Below are 22462 nucleotides of genomic sequence, written 5' to 3' on the forward strand. Positions count from 1 at the left end.
TTTTCTGAAATTTTTGGCTATTTCTTTTAAAACTGTGAGTGAATGTTCATGCCAGTATCTTACTAAATAATCTAAAAAGGCTTCATTATTTCAAACAAAGCACTCATAGGGAAAGGTAAAAAATGAAGCAGGCACACTTTACCTGTCCTTGTGAGTCAAAGAATTTGCTGATGGTGTTCTTCAATTTGTTAAATAGCATTGGATAAAGAGCAGGACTCAATTCTAGACCCACCAGATCCTTCACATTGGTCCGAATCTGAAGTCCCACTTTCTCATGGTTACACACCATTAAGGACAGCAGTCGATCCATAAATTTGCTGACAGGTGTATCTGCATTTCCTTCTGAGGACATCACTGAAATCATGGAACCCTTACGTTCACTGACTGGGCCCATGGGTGGGCTATAGGTTGCCAGGCCAGAATTGCTTCTTTGCTGCAGGCACACTCCGCCAAGGGCACAGAGAAAGCCAGTCATGTTGATCCATTCCTGTAGGGAGTCGGTGTCAGACAAATCTATGGATCCTCCTCCACTCACATGAGACATTCGCCTCTTAACAATGGTCTTGTGAAGGCTTTCGGCAGCCTAAACACAAAATTTTTATGGGAAACGTAAATTCATCCTAAATTGACTGACAGACTTGACAAATTACTATTTATCCAACAATTCTTCCATGACAAAAGAACATTTTTATATTTAAAAATCCAACTTTTTACTCCACCATTTCTAGTCACATCAAGATGTCTTACTTCTTGAGGGAAGATGAGCCTTATGGAATTGAGGGCAGTGGTACAGAGATGCAGTATCAGATACAGAAGCCTATGTGATGGACTGCAGCTCAGAAAGGAACATATTCTCAAAGTATTTGCTTATATCAATTCCTGGACACACAAGCAATGCCTATGCTGCTTCAAAGAATATAGCATTTGGAGATTTTTAACCAAGTAGTGTGAGCACTTAACAGTGAATGCCCAAGTTCAAGTGCTCTGTAGCCAGCTTTGAAACACTGTAATTCCGCATGGCAAGATAAGAGTATCAAGATAAGTGGTTCAAGTAGAACCACTGAATGCAGAAAGACATTGTACTTACAGAAAGACAAAAAACAACAGGAAAAAAATCACTGAGGCGAAATCTGACCGAAGAGAAATCTCCAGAGTTCTGATCCTTTTAATTTATGGAGTACAGATGAGAAGGAAAAACTCTTACTATGCATGGCAATATTTTTTCAAATCAATTTACCTTATATGTTGCTTATAAGCATAATACTCATCCTACTATGGTGAATATATTAACCCAAGAAAGCAATATATTTGAGGTATTCTGTGATATAAATGATGGAGAAGGACCATTACATTGTTTTCTTACATATGTTTGTTTTGTGAGGAAAATGGCATTTCTCTTATGAAGAATTGCTTTAAATATGGAACTCCTGAAAAACTCTGCCATTTCTTATAGCACATGCATTTAATACAATTGTATCTATTATTAGAATATGGCTATATATCCCTGCTTTGGTGCAGCACACCATCCCTTTCAGGACCTATGTGATCAGGTGTTCCAGCAAGCTCTCTGATCAGGACTTAAGACAGAGTGTGGCTTGCAATATGGCTGACTTAGGGTGAAACACAGTGAAAGAACCACTGGATACAACATTATGCTTTGATAAAGAAAGCCTAGATCTTGCAGCTAAGTACTTTATGTCACCTACTTTTACTATGAGGTTGGCTGGACTAAATCAGGTAACAAATCAACTTCACACTTTCAATGATGTGTGTAATAATTAATCACTGGTATCAGACACAGAAACGTCCATTGCAAAAGAACTTACAGATTGGCTTAGCAGCAACAATGCACATATTTAGACCAAATTTACATACTGAGATTATCAAACAGTGACAAGTGGTTCTGCATTTTTGGCAGTGTAAGGGAACTGAGTACTCAGCATACTGACTGCATTTGGGCTGCAGCACAGTTGAAACATTGTCATTGGTACACACAAGACTTATTTCCTTCACTCATCAAGAATTTGAATCCAGTATTTAGACACCTCCTTAATCCAGTCTCAGCTCTTGAGCCAAGTGTTCAAACTGAACAGATATCGATATTAATTAAGGCATTATGGAATACAGCACTGGCAGTTAGGGCTCAGCTATCTAGAGTTCTTTTGTATCTTTATTAAATGCTAATCTTCTGATTGGAAATAAGAAAGAGGAAGAGCTCAGAAGAGCAGTTCCATTGCCTTGGTTACCTGTAGCCATCCTCAAAGCAGTGATATTTTAGTGAAAACCATAGAAGTGGAGGCAGTGACACTAAAATGGATGAGCAACTTATTAATAGAACCAAACATATACAACAGCAACTCTCAGACACTGGAATCCATTGCAAGGAAGTTCTGAAGAAACTGACAACTGTGTGAAGATGGAAATAGTGGTCCTGGTAGCAGTAGGTTGTGACATAGTGATGGATCTAGCAATGAGGTGAATTCTAACCATGCAAGCCAGTCAGCAGGGAGCCCCGGCAGTGAAGTACAGTCAGAAGACATTGAAGACACTGAGACCTTAAAGAAGAAATTGCAGATGATGATCATGGTCATAATCCTCCTAAAAGTAGTTGTGATACAGATATTCATAACAGAAAGTTAGAAAGTCAAGCAAATATTTGTTTAGGGAATTCCCATGGCCCATCAGAAAGAAATGGGACAAGCAATAGAACAGGAAAGGACCTGGTTTTTAACACTGAGTCAATGCTATTGGTAGATAATTGAATACAAATGTTCACACTCTGAAGACCCAGAACATCATATTTCAGGGGAAATGATTGCTGCTCATATAGCACAATTAACTCAGGAATCTTGTATTACATGCACTGGGGATTTCTCGGGAGACTATTGGGAATAGATTTAATTGTCAGCAGTTTATTGGTCCATAGCATCACTACCTCCACCACCACAGTGGGCAAATATGATCACATGCTAAGTGATAATGATGTCAGTTGCAGCAGCTCCCAGGTCAGTGCAAAATTGAGGGGGGGGGGAATATGGCTGACTTTGATGGTGAAGAATCTGGGTGGGAAAAGGAACTGGTTCAGATGAATTCATCTCCAAAAATATTTTCCCAATTTAGTATCTATTTACCATGAACATCTTAGTCAAGGGCTCACAGTTCATAAATATCAATTCAACAGTAATGCTTTGTGACAGACATTAATCTGGATAATGTTTGCAAGAAAGGAAACTCTTTGTTGTGGGATATAGTCCTAGATGATGACACAATTAATCTTTCTGAAGGCTTGATAAATGAAGCAGAGAAACTTCTCTGTTCCTTAGTATGTTGGTTTATAGAGAGATTCGAACGAGATTCATTGGAAGTTCCTTTAAAAATTTAGGAAACAATAGGAATTTTAAAAATTTTGATGCATTAGTCAAAGTTCATTTTGTGTACTCTTATTGACTAGGTGTGGTAGATTCATAGCATTTAATATACTATTACCAACCTATTTTTTTAGTAATTGTGGTTTTCACATTAGGTTTAAAGCCTTTTCCCTCATAGGGTTCATATTTTATCACACAGTCTTGCTTTTTTCAGCACTTTTTAGAACTCTTGATTAGATCCCCTCCAACAGAACCAAAGGAATAATCATTCTTATTCCTTTTTATTGAATTTATTGGGGTGACACTGGTTAACAAAATTATACAGGTTTCAGGTGCACGATTCTACAACACATCATCTGTACACTGTTATTGTGTGTTCACCACCCTAAGTCAAGTCTCCATTCATCACCATATATCCCCCCTTTACCCTTCTCTACCTCCCCCCTACACCGCTCCCCTCAGCAATCACCACACTGTTGTCCATGTCCATGAGGTGTTTTTTTTTCTTTTTTGCTCAATCCCTCCACTCCCTCACCCAGAGCCAATCTGTCAGTCTGTTCTCTATGAGTCTATCTCTATTTTGCTAGTTCATTTTGTTCATCAGATTCCACAAGAGTGAAATCATATGGTACTTGTCTTTCTCTGACTGGTTTATTTCACTTATCATGATCTCCAGGTCCATCCATGCAGTCGCAAAGGGTAAGATTTTCTTTTTTACAGCCACACAGTATTCCATTGTGTAAATGTACCACAGCTTTTTTATCCACTCATCTACTGATGGTCACTTGGACTGCTTCCAGATCTTAGCTATTGTAAATAATGTCACAATAAACATAGGGGTGCATATATTCTTTTGAATTAGTGTTTCAGGTTTCTTCAGATAGATTCCCAAAAGTGGAATCCCTGGGTCATAAGGCAGTTCCATTTCTAATTTTTTTTTCAATTTTAATTATTTATTTATTTTTAATTTTATTATTGTTTAAAATATTACAGATGTCCCTTTTTCTCCCCAATGACCTGTTCTACCCTGTTCCTTCCCCCTCCCCAGTCCCTCTCCCCATCATTGTCCATGTCCTTGGGTTGTGCATATATGCACATAAATTCTTTGGTTACTCTCTCCCCCTCCACCCACCCGCCCTCCTCCATCCCTCTGACATTCATCAGTCTCATCTATGCTTCCATGTCATTGAATCTATTCTGTTCATCAGTTTATTAAGTTCTTTAGATTCCACGTATAAGTGAGATCATGTGATATTTGTCTTTCACTGCCTGGCTTATTTCACTTAGCATAATATTCTCCAGGTCCATCCATACTGTCCCAAAGGGTACGAAATTCTTCTTCTTTACAGCTGCGTAGTATTCCACGGTGTAAACGTCCCACAGCTTTTTTTATCCACTCATCTACTGATGGACATTTTTATTTATTTATTTTTAAAAAATATATCTTTATTGATTTCAGAGAGAGGAAAGGAGAGGGAGAGAGAGAAACATCAATGATGAGAGAGTCATTGATCAAGCCCGCAACTGGGCATGTGCCCTGACCCGGAATCGAACCCAGATCGCCTGGATCCTAGCTCGATGCTCAGCTGCTAAGCCATGCCCGGCCAGGCGCCATTTTTAATTTTTTAAGGTAACTCTATACTGCTTTATACAGTGGCTGCACCAATTTGCATTCCCACCAACAGTGCACAAGGGATACATAGTGGTGATTGCTCTGTTTTCAAATTACAGTTAAATATTCTTGAACTGTCATTACATATATAAAGGAAGCTAAATAAGCTAAGTGAAGTTAAACTTAAGCTAAAATATAAAAATTTTGATAATGCCATTGTTCTTCAATCTGGGCGGATCTTTTATGTCTAAGACTTCTGTGGTGCATAAAGAATTAGGTTTGTGTTTTTTCTTTAGTGTGAACAGTCAGGATTATGGTTACTTTTGGGTTGTTAAGTATATTTATATACTTCTTATTGGGGCTCAAGGGATTACCACAAGTTTCTTGATTTTCAGTTGCTCCACTGGTACAATTTCAGGTTTCCCTTGTTTTATACTGTTTGATAATGTTGCTCCATTCTCTGATGTAGCGAATTCAGTTATTAAATGAATATACTATATATTATGTATTATATATCATATCATATTATATGTTAATATTTTCAGCTTACCTCTGCCCAGGCCTGATACAATCTAATTTTGTTGAATATTTAAGTGCTTGAAAATATGTATTTTTTTACCTAATTGAATTAGAAAAAGTATGCACAACATTTTATTTTCTACTTTTGGTCTTTAAAGGGCTGTAATTTGAACAATCACAATAGAAAAATTGCTTGTTCATGCAGGTAGAGGAGACCACTAATAGACCTCTGTTAGTGGATCAACTGCCTCATCTGGCACATATTCTTTAAAAAGAAAGCTTTTAATGGCTAGATACTTCATTATTTACATAGATATTATAGCAGTTAATTTTAAAATATTGTCTTTTAAAAGTCAATTGTGAAACCAATGAACAGTTGTTTTTTTAAGTGGCTATAACAATTTATATTCCCCATATGTTCATCTGCATACTCCATGACCCAGCAATTCCACTGCTATGTACCTTACAGAAATACATCCAGATGGTCACCTAAAGACACATTCAAGAATGTTCGTAACAGCACTATTCAAAATAACTAAATATTTTTTGTATAGCTATCCAATGCCAAAAAAAGTCAAAAAAATTTTTTTTGAGTGTTTGTTGAATGAAATAATATATAGCAATAACAATGAATTTACTACAACTGCAAGGAATAGTGCGGATGAATCTCACAAACACAATGTTGAGTGAAAGAAGCCAGATATAAGAGAATATACCTCTATTACTCCATTTATATAAAGTTTAAAGCAGTCAAATAATAATAGTCAGGATTATGGTTACTTTGGGTTGTTAATACGTAGAATGAGGCACAATGAAGGCTTTGGTATGCTGGCAATAATTTATTTCTTGATGCAGGTGCTGGCTGCACAGGTATGTTCACCACCTAATATTTTGAATTGTCACTTAAGATTTATAGATGATTTTTGTTATGTTTAAATAAAAGGAAAAAACTATATAAAAGATGAAAAAAATAAAGTTAAAAAAAAATCCAAACTTAATATTACCATATACATTTTTAAAGAGCCACTGATATATTTTTGTCAGAAACTAATATTATCAACCCAGAATATCCAATTTATTTTTAAAAGCTTTGATTCACATGAATGTACTTTGCAAACACTATGCCAAGTAAAAGATACTGTATGATTCCATTTATGTGAAATGTCCAGAACAGGCAAATCTACAGAGACAGAGAGTAGATTAATGGTTGCCTGGTTGGGATGCGGGGGGAAACCAAAGGGGGCATGGAGGAAAGGAGAAAAGAGGGAAATGAGGGAATAATAGCTAAGGTTTTGAGGTTTATTAAAAAAAAAAAAAAAATATGGTGATGGTTACACAACTCTGTGACTATACTAAAAATTATTGAATTGTACATTTTAAATGGGTGAATTATATAATATATGACCTATATCTCAATAAAAGTTACCAAAGGGAGAAAAAAAGCTTTTATTCTGAAGCCACGTGTCATCTCCAAATAATATTAGGTACACATTTTGCTTCACAAAAACATAACTTTTTTTTCTGGTTCTAATTAAGCATGGTAAGAAAAAAGCAATAGGAGACTAACCAGGTTTTCTAAAACACCTAATAATGAGAGCAATACGGCCATTATAACCAAAATATGTACAAATACCAGTTAACTGTTAATTTCCAGGGTAACAGATGATAATAGCTGATGAATTAAATGTCCAAGTTTTAAAACTTCACTTAACCTATGGGTTCAAGTCATCTGCCCACCAGATTTCTTAATTAGAATACTTAATAAAATAGTAAAATGTATTGCTTCAATTTTAATTTATTTTTATCTATCTTTGTTGCCTCTTTCCTGAAAATTCTGTGAAATACCTTAATGGAGAAACAGGAAGAAAGAGGGTAAAGAAATAATCTCTACCACAAATCATCTCTCGCTCAGTGCTGTCCAATATTTCTGCAATGATGGAAACGTTTTATATCTGGGCTATTGAGCCCTTGAAATGTGGCTACTGTGTGACTGAGAAACTGAATTTTAATTGTACTTAATTTTAATTAATTAAATTTAAATAGCCACATGTAGCTAGTGGCTACCACACTAGACAGAGCAGAATTAATGAACCACAACTAAGTAGCAGTCTTAAGACAACTATATACTTATTATACTAAGAGTAACCCATGAAAGATTACTGAAGGAAAGTTTATATGTTTAGCAGATTGATTAATAGACAAAAATCAACTTTACAAACTCACCTGGCCATCTTCCATTTTGGCCTTTGGATAGTTGAGGATTAGTTTTGTAGCTTGTTCCCATTTTGCATGTGTATCTTCCCAAGCCTAAAATGAAGGCAATTACCACTTGAAAGCAACTTTAAACCTAGAGCTAAAAATCAATCAGTAACAGGTCTCAAACTTGGTGTATGTCATAAATATAATATCCTACTAGTAATATGGACATATCTTAGATTTGCTTCAAAAGCTATTCCTGGTCACATACACATAACATTAGGCTTTTAAGGGTGGGGCCCTGGGAGGGATGCTTCTGTTGCTAAGGGCATACCTCAGTGTTTCCTGCAGTGGGATGCTCAATGCGCCTTAGTAGTGCCATCACTCTTTTCTGAAGTGCTGCTCTTCCTAAACAAAGACAATAGGAAATCAACTTATCACTCTCAGAGCCCCACTTGCCAGTGGAGAACCTGGCAAGTCCAACCCAAAAGGCAGAGCAAGAGAAGTAGAATGAACGCTTCAAACAATAAAGCTGAACGCTTCCTTTAACTCCCTCACAGGAAAGGTATTTCACTTGGACTCCACAAATGTCCACAGTCTAAAATAGCTATTCCCACCTATATTTACTCAAAACATGTGCCAATGTGTTTAAATGTTCATTATACAGGGTGGGGTAAAAATAGGTTAACGGTGGTCCGTATGGAAAATAATACAATAATAAATAATAATACAAAAATAAAATGTGTTTCACATACTTACAGCTGTAACCCTACTTTTGCTCCACCATGTGTATAATCCAGGTCAAGTAAATTACATAATCTATAACTGCCAGCAATTTATACTGCCAGTTTTTAAACAAATGTAGATCACATTAAAAATTCAGTGAGACGTTAACAATTTATTTCAAATGATATTTATTTTCACCTTACCTGCACAGAAAAGAACTTCAGGTAAGCTTTTTTAATTAGCCCTGTAAACTTGCAAAGGAGTCATCTTAAATACAGTAAGTACATCCTTAAATTCCTAGCATAATCAGATATTACGTGATTCAAGGCAGACTGAATGAAAAAAACATTATCCATACTTACCTGTTGACATCATATTGCTGACAGAGGCAAATTCCATGAATGTGTTATAGTTGGGCAGGAAGTTGTGCACAGATACTTCATCCACCCCACACCGGATATCCGCTTCCTCACAGAGGTGGCGGAAACAGGACATGGCAACCAGAACAGCTTCAGTGTCAGGGCTCCACAGAAACATGTAAAGGGCCACTTCCAGTTTGGTCTGGGCTTGCCGGCATATGGGTGGGGTTCCACTGCACCCTGCTGCACTATCCTGGGAGTCAGGGGTGGAAGGTATGTATTTTCAATGTAGGTGATTTTATTTATAAAACCCAACAATGCAACAAACCATGTACCATAAATATAGACATGTAGACATATACACAACATCTCACAAAAGCTTTTGCCTTTCATCATGATAGGAATTTTCAAGCCCCATATATCTTGTGTGAATGAGAAATGAAACTTAGACCAACATAATACTACTATCTGTCCAATTTCAAATTAAGTATTATCCTATTCTAGATTCCAGAAATGTAGATTAAGTCTAACATGGGCACAAGTAAAACACCCACAACATAAACCTACATAAAAATGTAAGCCACTTCCCAGTCAATTATAAATGACAAAGGAGGAGGAAGTCACAGGAAATTCTACCTACCTCCTAGAGGAAAGACATAAAATAAGCAAATTCAGTACTGGCTGAAATGAGGGTGCAAACAAGAACTAAATATCACTGTAGGAGGACATACTTGATTCTGGATTACATGTCCCCAAAGCATGAAATAGACACATTGTCATTTAGAAAACAAATGCAAATTCTGCAGGTAAAGTAGACAATTGTAAACACCACATCATTTAGTTGTTATATTGTTATACTAAAAATCAGGGATTAAAAAAGCTTTAGTCTGAAAAAGAAACTCTTCTGTAATGACTTGATTTTTTGCTTATACTATGATTTATTTTTAAAAGGAATCACACACACACACAAACAAAAATCATAGAAACATTTATCTATAACGAAGCAAAATGCTTTTTCTCCCAGTAAATTTGTACTTTTTAAGGTTAGTACAACTTTTAAATTTCTAGGGTTTAAATGGTCTTTCTTGTGGAGTGTTTTAATTACAGCTGTCAGTTATAGCTTTTAAGCGTCAAATACTCGATCAAGTAGTTTCACATATGATCCCATTTAATCCTTACAATTCCAGGGCAGGAATTGTAAATCCCTATTTTAAAACCAAGGAACTGAGTCACAGAGGTTAGGAACTTGCCTCCACAAACAGCTGTGATGGAACTAGAATCTAAGTAGTTCTCTACCATGCTATTACCAAGCTGAAATTTACTCAAGGTCATTCAGAAAAAAAAAACAGAGCACAGATGGTGATATGGAAAACTACAAAAGCTGCTGCTAACCATGGATGAGTTTCCCTTTCCCTTCCGGAGAGAGGCTCCAGGAGTACAGGTACGGAGTAACTCTTCATGATCCATGGACATCTGACTGGTATTTCCACTTGAAGGAACATCACATCCTACCCCATAGAGGAATAGAAAGTGACAGGAACTTCTATCTGCCTGCTAGAAAGAAGAAATGAGTAAGCCTTTCTGAAGCACTGATAACCAAAAGAAATAAACACTTAATATGAGTTGTCTTCCTGTTTGAGACTACCCTGGAAAACCTCTCCTCACAACACCTCTCACTTTGAGGAACATTCACTAGAAACCCAGTAGTACAAATACGTTCACTCAATGTCTCTGAAATGCCTCTGTTTTCCACAACCTTCAAATCATCAGAAACAGCAGATTCTAGAATGTAAGTTAGCATTTCTCGATCTAACACAGACACAAGTAAAACATCAGCAATACGTACTTCTCAGTCAACTAAAAATGACATAAAGATTTTCTCCCACAGCATTTTACCCTCTGCCCCAGCAGGATAATTAGAAGTTGACTCTTGAGACTAAGTTCGCCCGGACCAGTAATCAACACTGGTATATATGCCAAGTATGTCACAAGAGTGACTTTACTGACCAGAGTAGCACAGACTTATTTCTAGATTACTAACGCTTGCGCGCTTAAGAATTCTACCACAAGCAAGGGCGTGAACTCTGAAATCTAACATTCTTCCTTACCTTAGGAATAATGCCAGATTCTACTGAATTAACACACTAAGGTAAGCCAGACGTGAATAAACCCAATTCACCATCAGTCCATTTCTAAACAAAGAAAATTTAACAAGCTGCAGGGTAAACTGAAAAGCATGTGAGTCTGTTACGTCTCGGATTTCTCATAGCTGTGACTCTAGAGGAGGATAAGAAGTCACTGAATCAGGTACTCCTAAAACTATGCATCACAGAATTTTTAACTAATTATAGAAACTTTGTATTAAAAGAAAGTTAATGCTCTTCTCAAAACCTTGTCACCATGCTTCAAAAGTTCAGAATCAAACTTCACTCGACCCTCGTGGAAAGACTCCGGACATTTTCAAGAGGTGAAACCTTGATGGCAGGAAAATAAATAAACCTAGATTGAGGACCCTCAACCTGTTCCCTTCAGCTTCTTGACAGGTAACATTCTCTGATCTAGTACAGCCATAGATCCAAATCTTAGGTATAAACTGGAGAGCTCAGATAGAATATGCTCCTCAACCTACTTTGGTTATACCAGCCCCCATCCCCCTTAGGCCTGCCCCATAGAGACCTGCTTAACTCAAATACAATTCATCAGGATTGCAACTCTAAGACCAAAGCCTCCGAATAATTCTTATTTTAGAGAGAGAGAGAGGAGAGAAACATCGATGTGTGAGAGAAACACTGGCCCATTGCCTCCCACACACACCAGCCATGTGCCCTGACAGGGAATAGAACCCGAGACCTGCTGGTGCACGGGCCAACACTCCAAACAACTGATCCACACCAGCCAGGGCCTCAGAATAATTTTTCAAATGTTGATTTGTTAGCCATTACTTCCCTTGAAAACTTTGTGAAGGAGGGAGGAGAAATAGAACTAATCTAGCTAACAAACACTTCCTTAATTTTTTCCCATTACAATTCCAAATAGTCTTCCTTTTTTAAAGATGCCGTTTTGCTTACCTTATTTTTAAGAAGAAATTTATTCCTGCAGATCAAAATTTCCCGCAACCATTTGAGAATTTCTGTGCTACTAAGCATTTGATGGCTAGTTAATTTCTTGCAGATGTAAAAAAGCATTTGTGAACTGCAATAACATAAAATTCATTGTTACCAGTATTGTCAATAGGTAACCTAATACATATATAATCAGTAGAGAAAAAATGACATTCTTTCATAACGGATACAAGTTTAGAGAAGCTTATTTTCCCTTCATTTGTTTGTTTTAGAGAAATTGTTATCAATATGTTAATAGTGTGATAATCAAAGGGAATAAGTCTACAGATTGTGTGTTTTTTAAAAATCAAGTACTTCTAAACCTCCTGTTCTCAACACTCCTAATTATTTCATCCATGCATCTAATCCCTGCGGAGGACTCAAGAAGAAATGACAGACCACGTGCACAGCACAGACTAGTTCTAGAGCACTGGGTATACTACAAATAACTGCCTACAGGCCAAATCCGGCCCATCAATTGCTTTTGCAAATAAAATTTTAGAGGAACATTGCTATACCCATTCATTTACATGCAATCTGTGGCTGCTCTCCAACAGTGGAAAAATAGTAACGACAGAGACTATCTAGCCCACAAAACCCAACATATTTACTACCTAGCCCTATAGAGAAAAAGTTTGCTGATCCCTAGTCTGAAGCTGTACTGTTCAACATGGCAGCCACTAGCCAGCCACCACATGTGGCTACTGGAGCATTTGAAATGTGGCTTGTCCAAACTGAGATGTGCTATAAGTGTGAAAGACACCCCAGATTTTGAAGACTTTATGAAAAAAAAGAATGTGAAATATCTCATTAATAACCTTTATATTGATTATGTGTTAAAATAACATTCTAGAGTTATATACTAGGTTAAAAATATATTAAAATTAATTTTACCTTCTTCTTTTTACTTTTTTAATATGGCAACTAGAAGATTTTAAAGCCCATGTGTGGCTCCCATTGCGCTGTACGGAAGAGCACTGCCCTAGGTGGAGGGTTAAGTCAGCGGCCAAGTGACTTTGTGCACCCAATTCTACAATCAGATATGACAAAGCCTAGGCTAAATTTACCTAAATGTATTGCCTTTGTGCTCATTAAAATGTAATAATTTATATAACCTATGAAACAAATTATAAAATTCTGTATGTTACTGCCTTCTAAGCAAATGTTCATTATTAATTCATTCATCAAAAACACTGGTATTATTAAAAACTTATGAAAGACCATAGGTTATAAAAAGAAACTATTAACATTACAAAAATTTAAAACTCTACGCTTGTAACTGCACAAAGTCAATTTAAAACACAGTTGTAACTACATAGAAATCTGAAATAAAAGAGAATACACCAAATGACAGTACTTACAGTAAGGTAATAAAATTTAGCACAATTTTTAAAAATGTATTTTCTACATTGCTGTCACATTGTTCCCACAGTTAAAATAAGAAATAATTTAATTAATAATTTCAAGTCAAATAAAAAACAAAATCATAAAACTTCTGAAGGTATAAGTGAATAAAGTTTTACAATAAACCAAGTACTATAGAGTTCATATTTAAAGACAAAAAATAAATACAAAGTAAAATTTTAAATTGAATTAAAAAATAAAAGTCCATATACCTAATTTCCCAAAATGTTTCTACAGGAGCATCAGGGTTCCACAGGTCAATGCTATCTAACTGATGAAGAACCAGCAGAGCCTACATTTTCAAAAAGAGAGAGAAGACTTACTCTAAATCGAACTATTTAATTGTAGCCTCAACATACAGTATAAGGCAAAAGAGAAAAACTCTGAGAACCCAGATCTCTAGGGAATAATACATATATGTAAATAAATCACTTTACTTATATCATTCTGAAATGAGAATACCGATATAGACATGTAAAAATTGCTTTAAGGTACAAACAATTTCAATAAGTATCAAAGAACTCTATGGAACATAAAATTAATCCCCAAGTAAGGAGAGCTTGCCAAGATTAATACACACAGCAATATTTTACTTCCAGGCCAAAGGATGAAGTAAAAGTTATCTTGCCACGAATTCTTTTGGAACAGAGCAAAATAGACTTTGCATTTCACAGCAGATTATTCATCCTAAAATACTTCAAATGACAAAATTGAAATTGGAATTTGGCTCACGGAACATTAACAGGAATTAAATAATTAATTTAAAATACACAACTAACATACAAAAACACTATTATGAAATAAAGCCATCAAAAAGGTATAAAGAGTAAAACCAGACTCTGCCTTCAGACTGGCCCTACCCTAACTCCAATTCCACAGTGCCTCCCCCAGAGACCCACTGTTGAGCTCTGCACATTCCTCTCAATCCTTAGTCAGCATATTTGGCAATTCTTTACTCCACTCTAAACCCTTTTATTAAAATTCCAATGAAACACTTTGGAACAAATAACAAAAACTGATTTCTTCTCTTAAGACCAGATCAAGTACATAAACTACAAATAGCTGCACTGAAAACCTGCCTCAAATTAGGAAAAGATATGTAAATGTCCAACCTTGGCTTTATAACTCCAAAAGTTATAAATGATTAAAGACCAGACCAGTATTATCTCAAACACTTTTATTATAATTACTTTTAGATATTTACTGAAAACTGCTATTCATTGTGAGACTTCAAAAATGACATAACTCATATCAAGGAAAAGCAGCACGAATTAACATTTGATTCTGTCACTACTGTGCAAAAACTTACTATAATTAACTGACATTTAAGTGGCAAATTCTCTACTTATACTGTTTGACAAAATATTTTTTTAACATTGAAAGAGAATGTGTCAGCCTTTTCCCTGACTTAATAATTGTTTTCTTTTCATGTTCCCTTCTATTTTTTAGTTTCCTACATATATTTTAACAAAGCTGTAAACACAGTATACTCATTTGACATTTCATAACTATTTTTCCATATTGCTGGGTGATCTGCAATATGTTTTAATGGATGTTTAACAGTTTACCAAGTTGAAATTTCATTCTCTTGTCATTAAATATTAACCCATTCTTTCCACAGTGAATATTTAAAATTCTCCTAATAGCCTCCTATTATAAACAAGAGTAGTAAGTATATGTGTATAGCTTTTTCATTCTGAATTGTATTCATGGGATTTAAAAAATACAGGAATGGAATTATTTGCGCACACACACACACACACACACACACACACACACACACACACAAAGGGTATTTGTACAGCTCCTGCCAAATACTGTCAAATAACCTTCAATAAAGAATGCAAGGAATATACTAATTTATAGGACCAATAGTAATGTACACAAATATAAGCAATGAGTGCTGAAACACTTTTGGTAAAATGAAGTGTACAGTATGAACAATAAAGTAGCAAATCTTAAGTATACAGTACAATAAATTTTCACAAATGTATATATTCATGTAACCAGTACCTAGATCAACATTATCAATGCCCAGAAGCCTTTTTCACATTCCCTTCCAGTCATTAGCCCTTGACAAAGGTAGCTACTTTCTTACTTCTATCACCATAGATTACTTTTGCCTGTTTCTTATTTATTTAAAGGGAATTGTACAGCATGATCTCTTTTGTGTTTGGCTGTTTTCTCTGAACATTATGTCTGTGAGATTCATCCATTATTTGTACTTAGCAGTAGCTCCTTCTTTCTTCACTGTTGTAATTGATAGAATGAATATAACCAAAATTATTAATCTATTCTACTGTTGATACATGATATGCATTTCTGTTGGATACCTGTTGAGTGAAATTGTTAGGTCCTATGTTTAGCTTTTGTAGATATTGCAAAGCAATTTTTAATGATGGTTGTACTAATTTGCAGAGTACATTAGTACAGAGTATGAATGAAAACACAGTAGTCATTTGATATTAGGTAAAACTTTTTATTGATTTCTAGATTAATTTTATAGTAGTCACAAAAATAATTCTGAATTATTTCAATCCTTTAGAATTTGCTGAGACTTCATGCTCAGAATATACTGAATGTTCCATGTGTACTTAAAAAGAAAGTGTATTTGTTGAGTGTATTGCTCTATACATGTCGAACAGGTCATATATGATAATTGTGTTGTTCAAATCTTCTATCCCTTCTCATTGTTTTGCCTGTTTATTCTATCAGATATTGTGAAAAGTACTCTCAGGTATCCCACTATAACTAGATTTCTCTCCCTCTCCATTTACTCTATATATTTTGAAGCTTTGGTAACAGGTTCATATAGAGTTTTACTTTGAGATGGATTAGACCCCTCTGTAATGATGAGATGTCCCTCTTTATCTCCAGTAATGCTTCTTGCTTTAAACTCTGTATCTACATATTACTCCAGTTTTCTTGGATTAGTGTGTATAGCATATTTTTCTATCCTTGTACTGTCTGCCTTCCAGTGTCCTTATATTTAAGCTGTGTCTCTTACAAAGACCACACAGTAAGATTTTCACACTCTTAGGTATTTACCCAAGAGAAATGAAATTACATGTACACACATAGATTTGTACATACATGGTCCTAGAATCTTTATCTGTAATAGCCAAAAACTAGAAACAACACAAATGTCCATCAGCATGGATAAACAAACTGTGGTGCAATCACACGATGGAACACTACACAGCAATAAAAAGGAATGACATTTTAAAAAAAGGAATGAACTAGTGATACATGCCACATAGATGAATGTCATGATAATCTTGCTGAGTTAAAAAAGACTAGGGGAAAAAAGTGTGTTCTTTATAATTCCATATATATAAAATGCAAACTAATCTATAATAACAGAAAGATCAATGGTTACAGGAGGAGCAAGCAGGAGGCACCTGAGGGAACAAAAAGGAGCACAAGATAACTTTCAGTAGTGATGGATATATTCACCTAAGTGGCCATTAACAAGTGAGGAAACTGGTATAATCATCAGTGGAATGCTTATCAATAATTTAAAAAAAAGGAACACATGCAACAAAATGAATAAATCTCAAGAACTTGTTGAGTGAAAGAAGCCATGCAAAAGGGAATGTATAGTCTAAGATTCCATTCACATGAACTTCTAGAACTGACAAAACTAATCTATAGTGATAGAAATCAGACCAGTGGTCTCTGGGACAGGGAGTGGGGGCCCTGACTACAAAAGACAAGGGGAACTTTCTCGGGTGAAATATTCTGAATCTTATGATTTTATTTTATGTAAATCATACATCAATAAAATTGATTAAATAAAACCATATTTATCAAGTAATCAATATAAAAAAATTTTTTTAAAGTCAGTTGTATTCACACCCACTAGGATGGCTATAATAAAGACGACAGTAACAAGTATTGGCAAGGAGATACTAGAACTCTCCTACATTGCTGGTGGGAATATAAAAGGATGCAGTCACTTTAAAAAATATTTTGGCAGTTACTAAAAAGTTAAACACTTACCATATGACCCAGCAATTCCACTCCTAGCTATACATTTAAGAGATGTATCCACACAACAACTTTTACACCTATTTTCATAGCAGCATTATTCATAATAGCCAAAAAGTAGAAACAATCCCAAATATCCACCAACTGAAGAATAGATGGAAAAAAATGTGATATATTCATACAATAAAATCTCTGGCAATAAAGAATAATGAAGCAGTGATTCATGCTAAAATATGGATGAACCTTGAAAAGTCAGACACAAAAGGCCATGTACGGTATGATCCTACTTATGTGAAATATCTAGAATGAGCAAATCTATAAAAGGCAGAATATAGATTGGGGGTTGCCAGTGGCTAGAGTGACAGGGGAATAAAGATTAGATAGTGGAGATGGTTGCACAACATTGTGAACATACTAAAACCCACTGAATTGCACACTTTAAAATAGTAAACCTTATGGTACATGAATTGTATCTGGATTTAAAAGTCAATACATATTTTAAAATTCAAAAAGTCAACTACAATTAGAAAATTCTGAGTTTTGTATTAAGCATAAGAGTGTGCATGTATTGCTGTGTGTGATACAAAGTAAGTAAACCCCTTCTTTCTCCATGGAGTTCATAAAACGGTGCATAGACAAAAACATACCATTTCCAGAAATGACATATCTCTGGCAGATGTCCAAATTACATCTATCACTCACAGAAACCATATACCAAAGAAACATCAGGAATGTACATAGTTACAGCCTTTCCATCAAGAGCCTAGAAATCATTTCTCCCTTACCTCCATCGCTTCCTGAGCAATCTCTGGCATGTGTGACTGAGGGACCAGTTGGACAAGTCCTGTAATTAATTCCGCTGTACTGCCTTGGGTTTCAGGCCCCTGTTTCCTTGGATTCTGCAAAAACAGTCCTCGATTAAAAAAAAAAATCATTTGACAGGAGCTTAAGGGAGGAAGGAATATAGAGTGACTGCTAATGGGCACCAGGCTTCCTCTGGGGGTGATGAAAATGTTTTAGAGTTACATAGTGGTGATAGCTACACAGCCTTGTATACATTGTTTAAAAAACAGTGAATTGTACACTTTTAAATGGCAAATTTTGTGATATATGAATTAATTATATCTCTATAAAAATAGTAATTGTGGAGTTTTAAATAAATCAAAACTGCTTTTGTTAGGAACCTCTTAGTCTACCTACATCTATACTTATTCATTAATGTAAATAATGTCCAGCAAAAAATCCTAATTAAAAGAAAAAAGGAGGTATTAGCTTTTCATAAGAAATCATATCACTAATATAATTTTTTTTTTTAGCAACACTACAATGACTAAATAATATACATCTGGTTTGGAACTTGCTGGTTTTGATCTTATAAATGATTGTGATCCAAGGCAAAGAACACGCATCTTAGATGAGGGCTGCACAATCATCCTGGGAAGCCCTCCTGTCCAGTACAATGCACCTACCCAAATCCATGCAGGGCTAGACTCCACACCTCCAGATACCCATATCTCAGTCTTTTTCATTGTGGAAAAACACTGTGTAATACAAAAAGCAAACTGGCGGCATTTATAAATGTGAATGCCTACCTAAAGAGACTAAAAAGTTTCCTGAAACTTGGAAGCATCTAGTTACACTTCAAGAACATGTGTTTGCCCAGCCAGTGTGGCTCAGCGGTTGAGCATTGACCTATGACCCAGGAGATCGTGATTCGATCCCTGGTCAAGGCACATATCTGGGTTGTGGGATCCATCCCCAGTAGGGGGCGTGCAGGAGGCAGCTGATCAATGACTCTCTCATCATTGATGTTTCTATCTCTCTCTCCTCCCTCCTTCTGAAATAAAAAACACACAACAAACACACACACACACACACAAAATCAAATAACCACCATTTAAAAAAAAAAAAAAAGAACATATGATTCATTTAAGCGAGGCCAGTGAAACTTGTGCCCATATTTGCATTTTGCTAACTACAGATTCTTTCCCATCATAATGATTAAGGTAAGCCCTCACTCTAGTATATCTATAATTCAAAACTGTTAGCCTATTTTCTAACATTATATTCAGTCATTAATAACCCAATAACATGTATATTCATTCATTAATAACCTGATACCAAAGACATGACAAGTAAAAAAGAAGATGTGTTTCCTACCCTCCTGGAACATGTAGTCTGGTAAGAAAGAAAAACATCAATAAAATAATCAGATCAACAAGTGTTATACTGCAAATGACATAAGAACTACGAAGATACACACGGCTATGAGTACCTGTAACAGGGAAATGTGGCATAGTCACGGAGGCTTGGCTTCCGTAGGGCAGTGATAATAGCTCAGAATTAGCAGGAATTACTATGTGAAGAGGAGAGAGAAGCATAGAGTAGGCAGAGGGGACAGCAAGTGGAAGGGCAGATATGAAGGAATGTGGTAAAATGGAGGGAAAAACAGGTCCTCATGACTAGAGTAAAGATAAAGAAAAATATAATGCTAGAAGTGGTAGGTGGGAGTCAGATTTTGCAATGACCTTGTAAGTCTACTTAGAGTTTGATCGTTATCCAAAGAGCAATTTCAAAGTAAAAGATTTTAAGCTGGGTAGGGGCCTTATAAGATTTGCTTTTTAAAGAGATCACCATAACTTTTGTGCAGAAAAATGATTAGAGGGAAGTAGGAGATGATGCAAGGTGGGCAATTAGGAGGCATGAAAAAAATGAGATTAATATGGATTAGAATAGAGATGGTAGAGATGGAAGACAATAAAACTGCATTACTTTAAAAATACCATGATTAATATCATTTAATAGTTATTTATACATTTCTCCTGTTTAGAATTTTTATATGTAAAATATAAAATAATCAATGAATCACTATTTTAATTTACCTTTGGTTACGCTGAGAAAAGTTGTTTAACCACTAGATGGCAGCAAAGAAAATAGTTTCAATTCTAAATGGCCCTTTTGTGCTTGCTAAATTCCAAATTTGGAAAACTGCAATTTTTGTTTAAATTCTTGTTCCTTCAACAATAAAATATTTAACACATAAGGCACCAGTGACTTTGGTGCCTTCTTTGATCCTGAATTACAGCCATACAGACAGAATGGTGCTAATATATTATATGCATGATAAAATAACTTGTGGTACATAAAAAAATAAAGGGTGCTTCATTAGTTTTAGTCTTGCTGATAGTTCTTATGAAATTTTTCTATGCCAAAGTTCTAACAATTTATTCTTCTACACTTCCAAATTTGGATGGACTTTTCAAAGAGTTCAGAATATCACAAGCCTTCTTTGGGGGTCACTAAGCCTCTGAGGAATTCTGTCTCCCTCTCTTTTCTTGATTCTCTCCAGGAAAAAATACTCAATATACCCTTTTTTTAAATTCAGGGAGTTCATAGAACTCTTGAAACTATGGATATCAAGTTATAAACTCCTATAGTACAATAATTTGAAAAATATGCCATCAAAATTGAATGTACCTTAGCACTTATAAGGCCTACTGCTGAACAAGGCAATAAGAAATCTTTCTGGATGCTGCTCTTCAGAGACTGGAGAAACTCCACAAAGTTAAACATGTTATCCTATGAACTTCACAATATATTACTGTTACAGTTGGGGCATTAATAATATTAATGTTAATGTTAAATATTCTATTAATAGTAATAATAGCTAACATTTATTTGTGCTTATTATGCATTTATTATACATTGTTTCAAAAAACGTAACATGTTCAATCTCAATCTATAACATTTCATATGAGAAAACTAAAGCACAGAGAGAGGTTAAGTCACCCAAATCAGTCTGTCTCCAGAGTCCATGCTTTTAATCACTTCATATAACTATCATTCATTTACATCTGTTAGTTCCTCATTATTTTGTGTACCAGACTGATGCTCTCTAGAATCTAACACCATCTGAGGCTGTAAGAGCAGAATTATGACAATAATTGAGTGCTAACCACACCCATTTTCATCTCTTCCTTCCAACACAGAATTTGTAGGCAAAGTGAGTGATGACAAAAGGCTGACGACAGAAAGAGAGGAGGACAGAACAGCTAAATGGTTTGGCAACAGCAACTGGAGGCTTTAAGAAACCAGCACACAGATGTAGAAGCATTCTGATTTACCATCTGCTTCACAACCTTCACCCCCCCAGGGTAAAGCCTGAATAAGATACACCCTGGTAACCGGGTAAGGACAGAAGAGCTTACCTAAGCAGATTAATTATAAGCAAAATAAAGAAAAAAAATCTGATCTAATTATATTAATATTCTCTATAAGTTAGTTTCCTTAGTGATGTCTTCAAGCATGATCAGAAAGGATCAGTAAGTGATCTTGTGGTGTGTTTTTTAATGTTTTTATTAGAGAGAGGAAGGGAGAAGGAGAGGGAGAGAACATTGATGAGAGAGAAACATCAACATCAATCTGCTGCCTCCTGCACACCCCCTGCTGGGGATCGAGCTCACAACCTGGGCAAGTGCCCTGACCAGGAATCAAACCGGTGACCTCTTGGTGCCTGGGTCAAGACTCAATCACTATGCCATACCAGCTTGGCTATAAGTGATCTTTAACTAACAATAATATACAAGGTCTTGGCATTTCAGTTAAACCAAACTAAGTTAGTGTAACAATTACAAGGTGTTTCATAAAAATACTTACACAAAGCAAGAGCTTTGGATCTGCATGAATTAGTTTCACCATGGACAAGAGAAGATACTTATAGCTTCGTGTCTCCAGGTCTGTAGGTTTTTCTTTAAATTTAAGGCTTGTTACTTTTTCTTTAAATGTAAGACTCTAAAAGCAAAAACATGACATCATCTTGTAAGAATCAGGCATTGTTCATGATAATAACTATCCAACTTTTAAAAATAAATTATTAAAAAACCTTTGAAAAAATTAAGATGATTTTATACCACCAAATTGTGGTATTAGTAGAAACATTCAATAGTAAGTATAAGGTTAATGTTATTCAGCTTAAAAACCCAAGTGACTATAATTTTCGTACCATTTTAATTATTCTTACATAATCTATGTAATAAAATTTAAGAGAAAATATATTAAGGTACTAAAAGCTTTAATATCAGTTTGACTCCTATGTAAAAAACAATTTCCAAAATGTGAAAACATTGGGGATAAAATATCGAGTCTATATAACTCTCAAAATACATTGAGCAGTGCATTTAACAAACA

General features: G+C 35.4%; 1 protein-coding gene across 4 annotated transcripts in view; it reads right to left on the reverse strand.

Annotated features, from left to right (window-relative positions):
• NF1 (neurofibromin 1) overlaps positions 1 to 22462 on the reverse strand; it is a 191453-nt gene that overhangs the window by 104915 nt on the left and 64076 nt on the right. For 3 of the 4 annotated variants that reach the window (XM_081161369.1, XM_081161370.1, XM_081161368.1), the window contains exons 13-21: positions 21932 to 22066; positions 18061 to 18174; positions 13498 to 13577; positions 11849 to 11972; positions 10173 to 10334; positions 8784 to 9033; positions 8030 to 8103; positions 7723 to 7806; positions 143 to 583 (exon numbers count right to left, since the gene is read on the reverse strand). In XM_081161369.1, coding sequence (XP_081017495.1) covers positions 143 to 583; positions 7723 to 7806; positions 8030 to 8103; positions 8784 to 9033; positions 10173 to 10334; positions 11849 to 11972; positions 13498 to 13577; positions 18061 to 18174; positions 21932 to 22066 — 1464 coding nt within the window. The remainder of the gene's footprint in view (positions 1 to 142; positions 584 to 7722; positions 7807 to 8029; positions 8104 to 8783; positions 9034 to 10172; positions 10335 to 11848; positions 11973 to 13497; positions 13578 to 18060; positions 18175 to 21931; positions 22067 to 22462) is intronic. The other variant, XM_081161371.1, reaches the window with a different exon arrangement.

The sequence above is a fragment of the Miniopterus schreibersii genome (assembly GCF_964146895.1).
Source record: "Miniopterus schreibersii genome assembly, chromosome: 16".
NCBI classification, from domain to species: domain Eukaryota; kingdom Metazoa; phylum Chordata; class Mammalia; order Chiroptera; family Miniopteridae; genus Miniopterus; species Miniopterus schreibersii.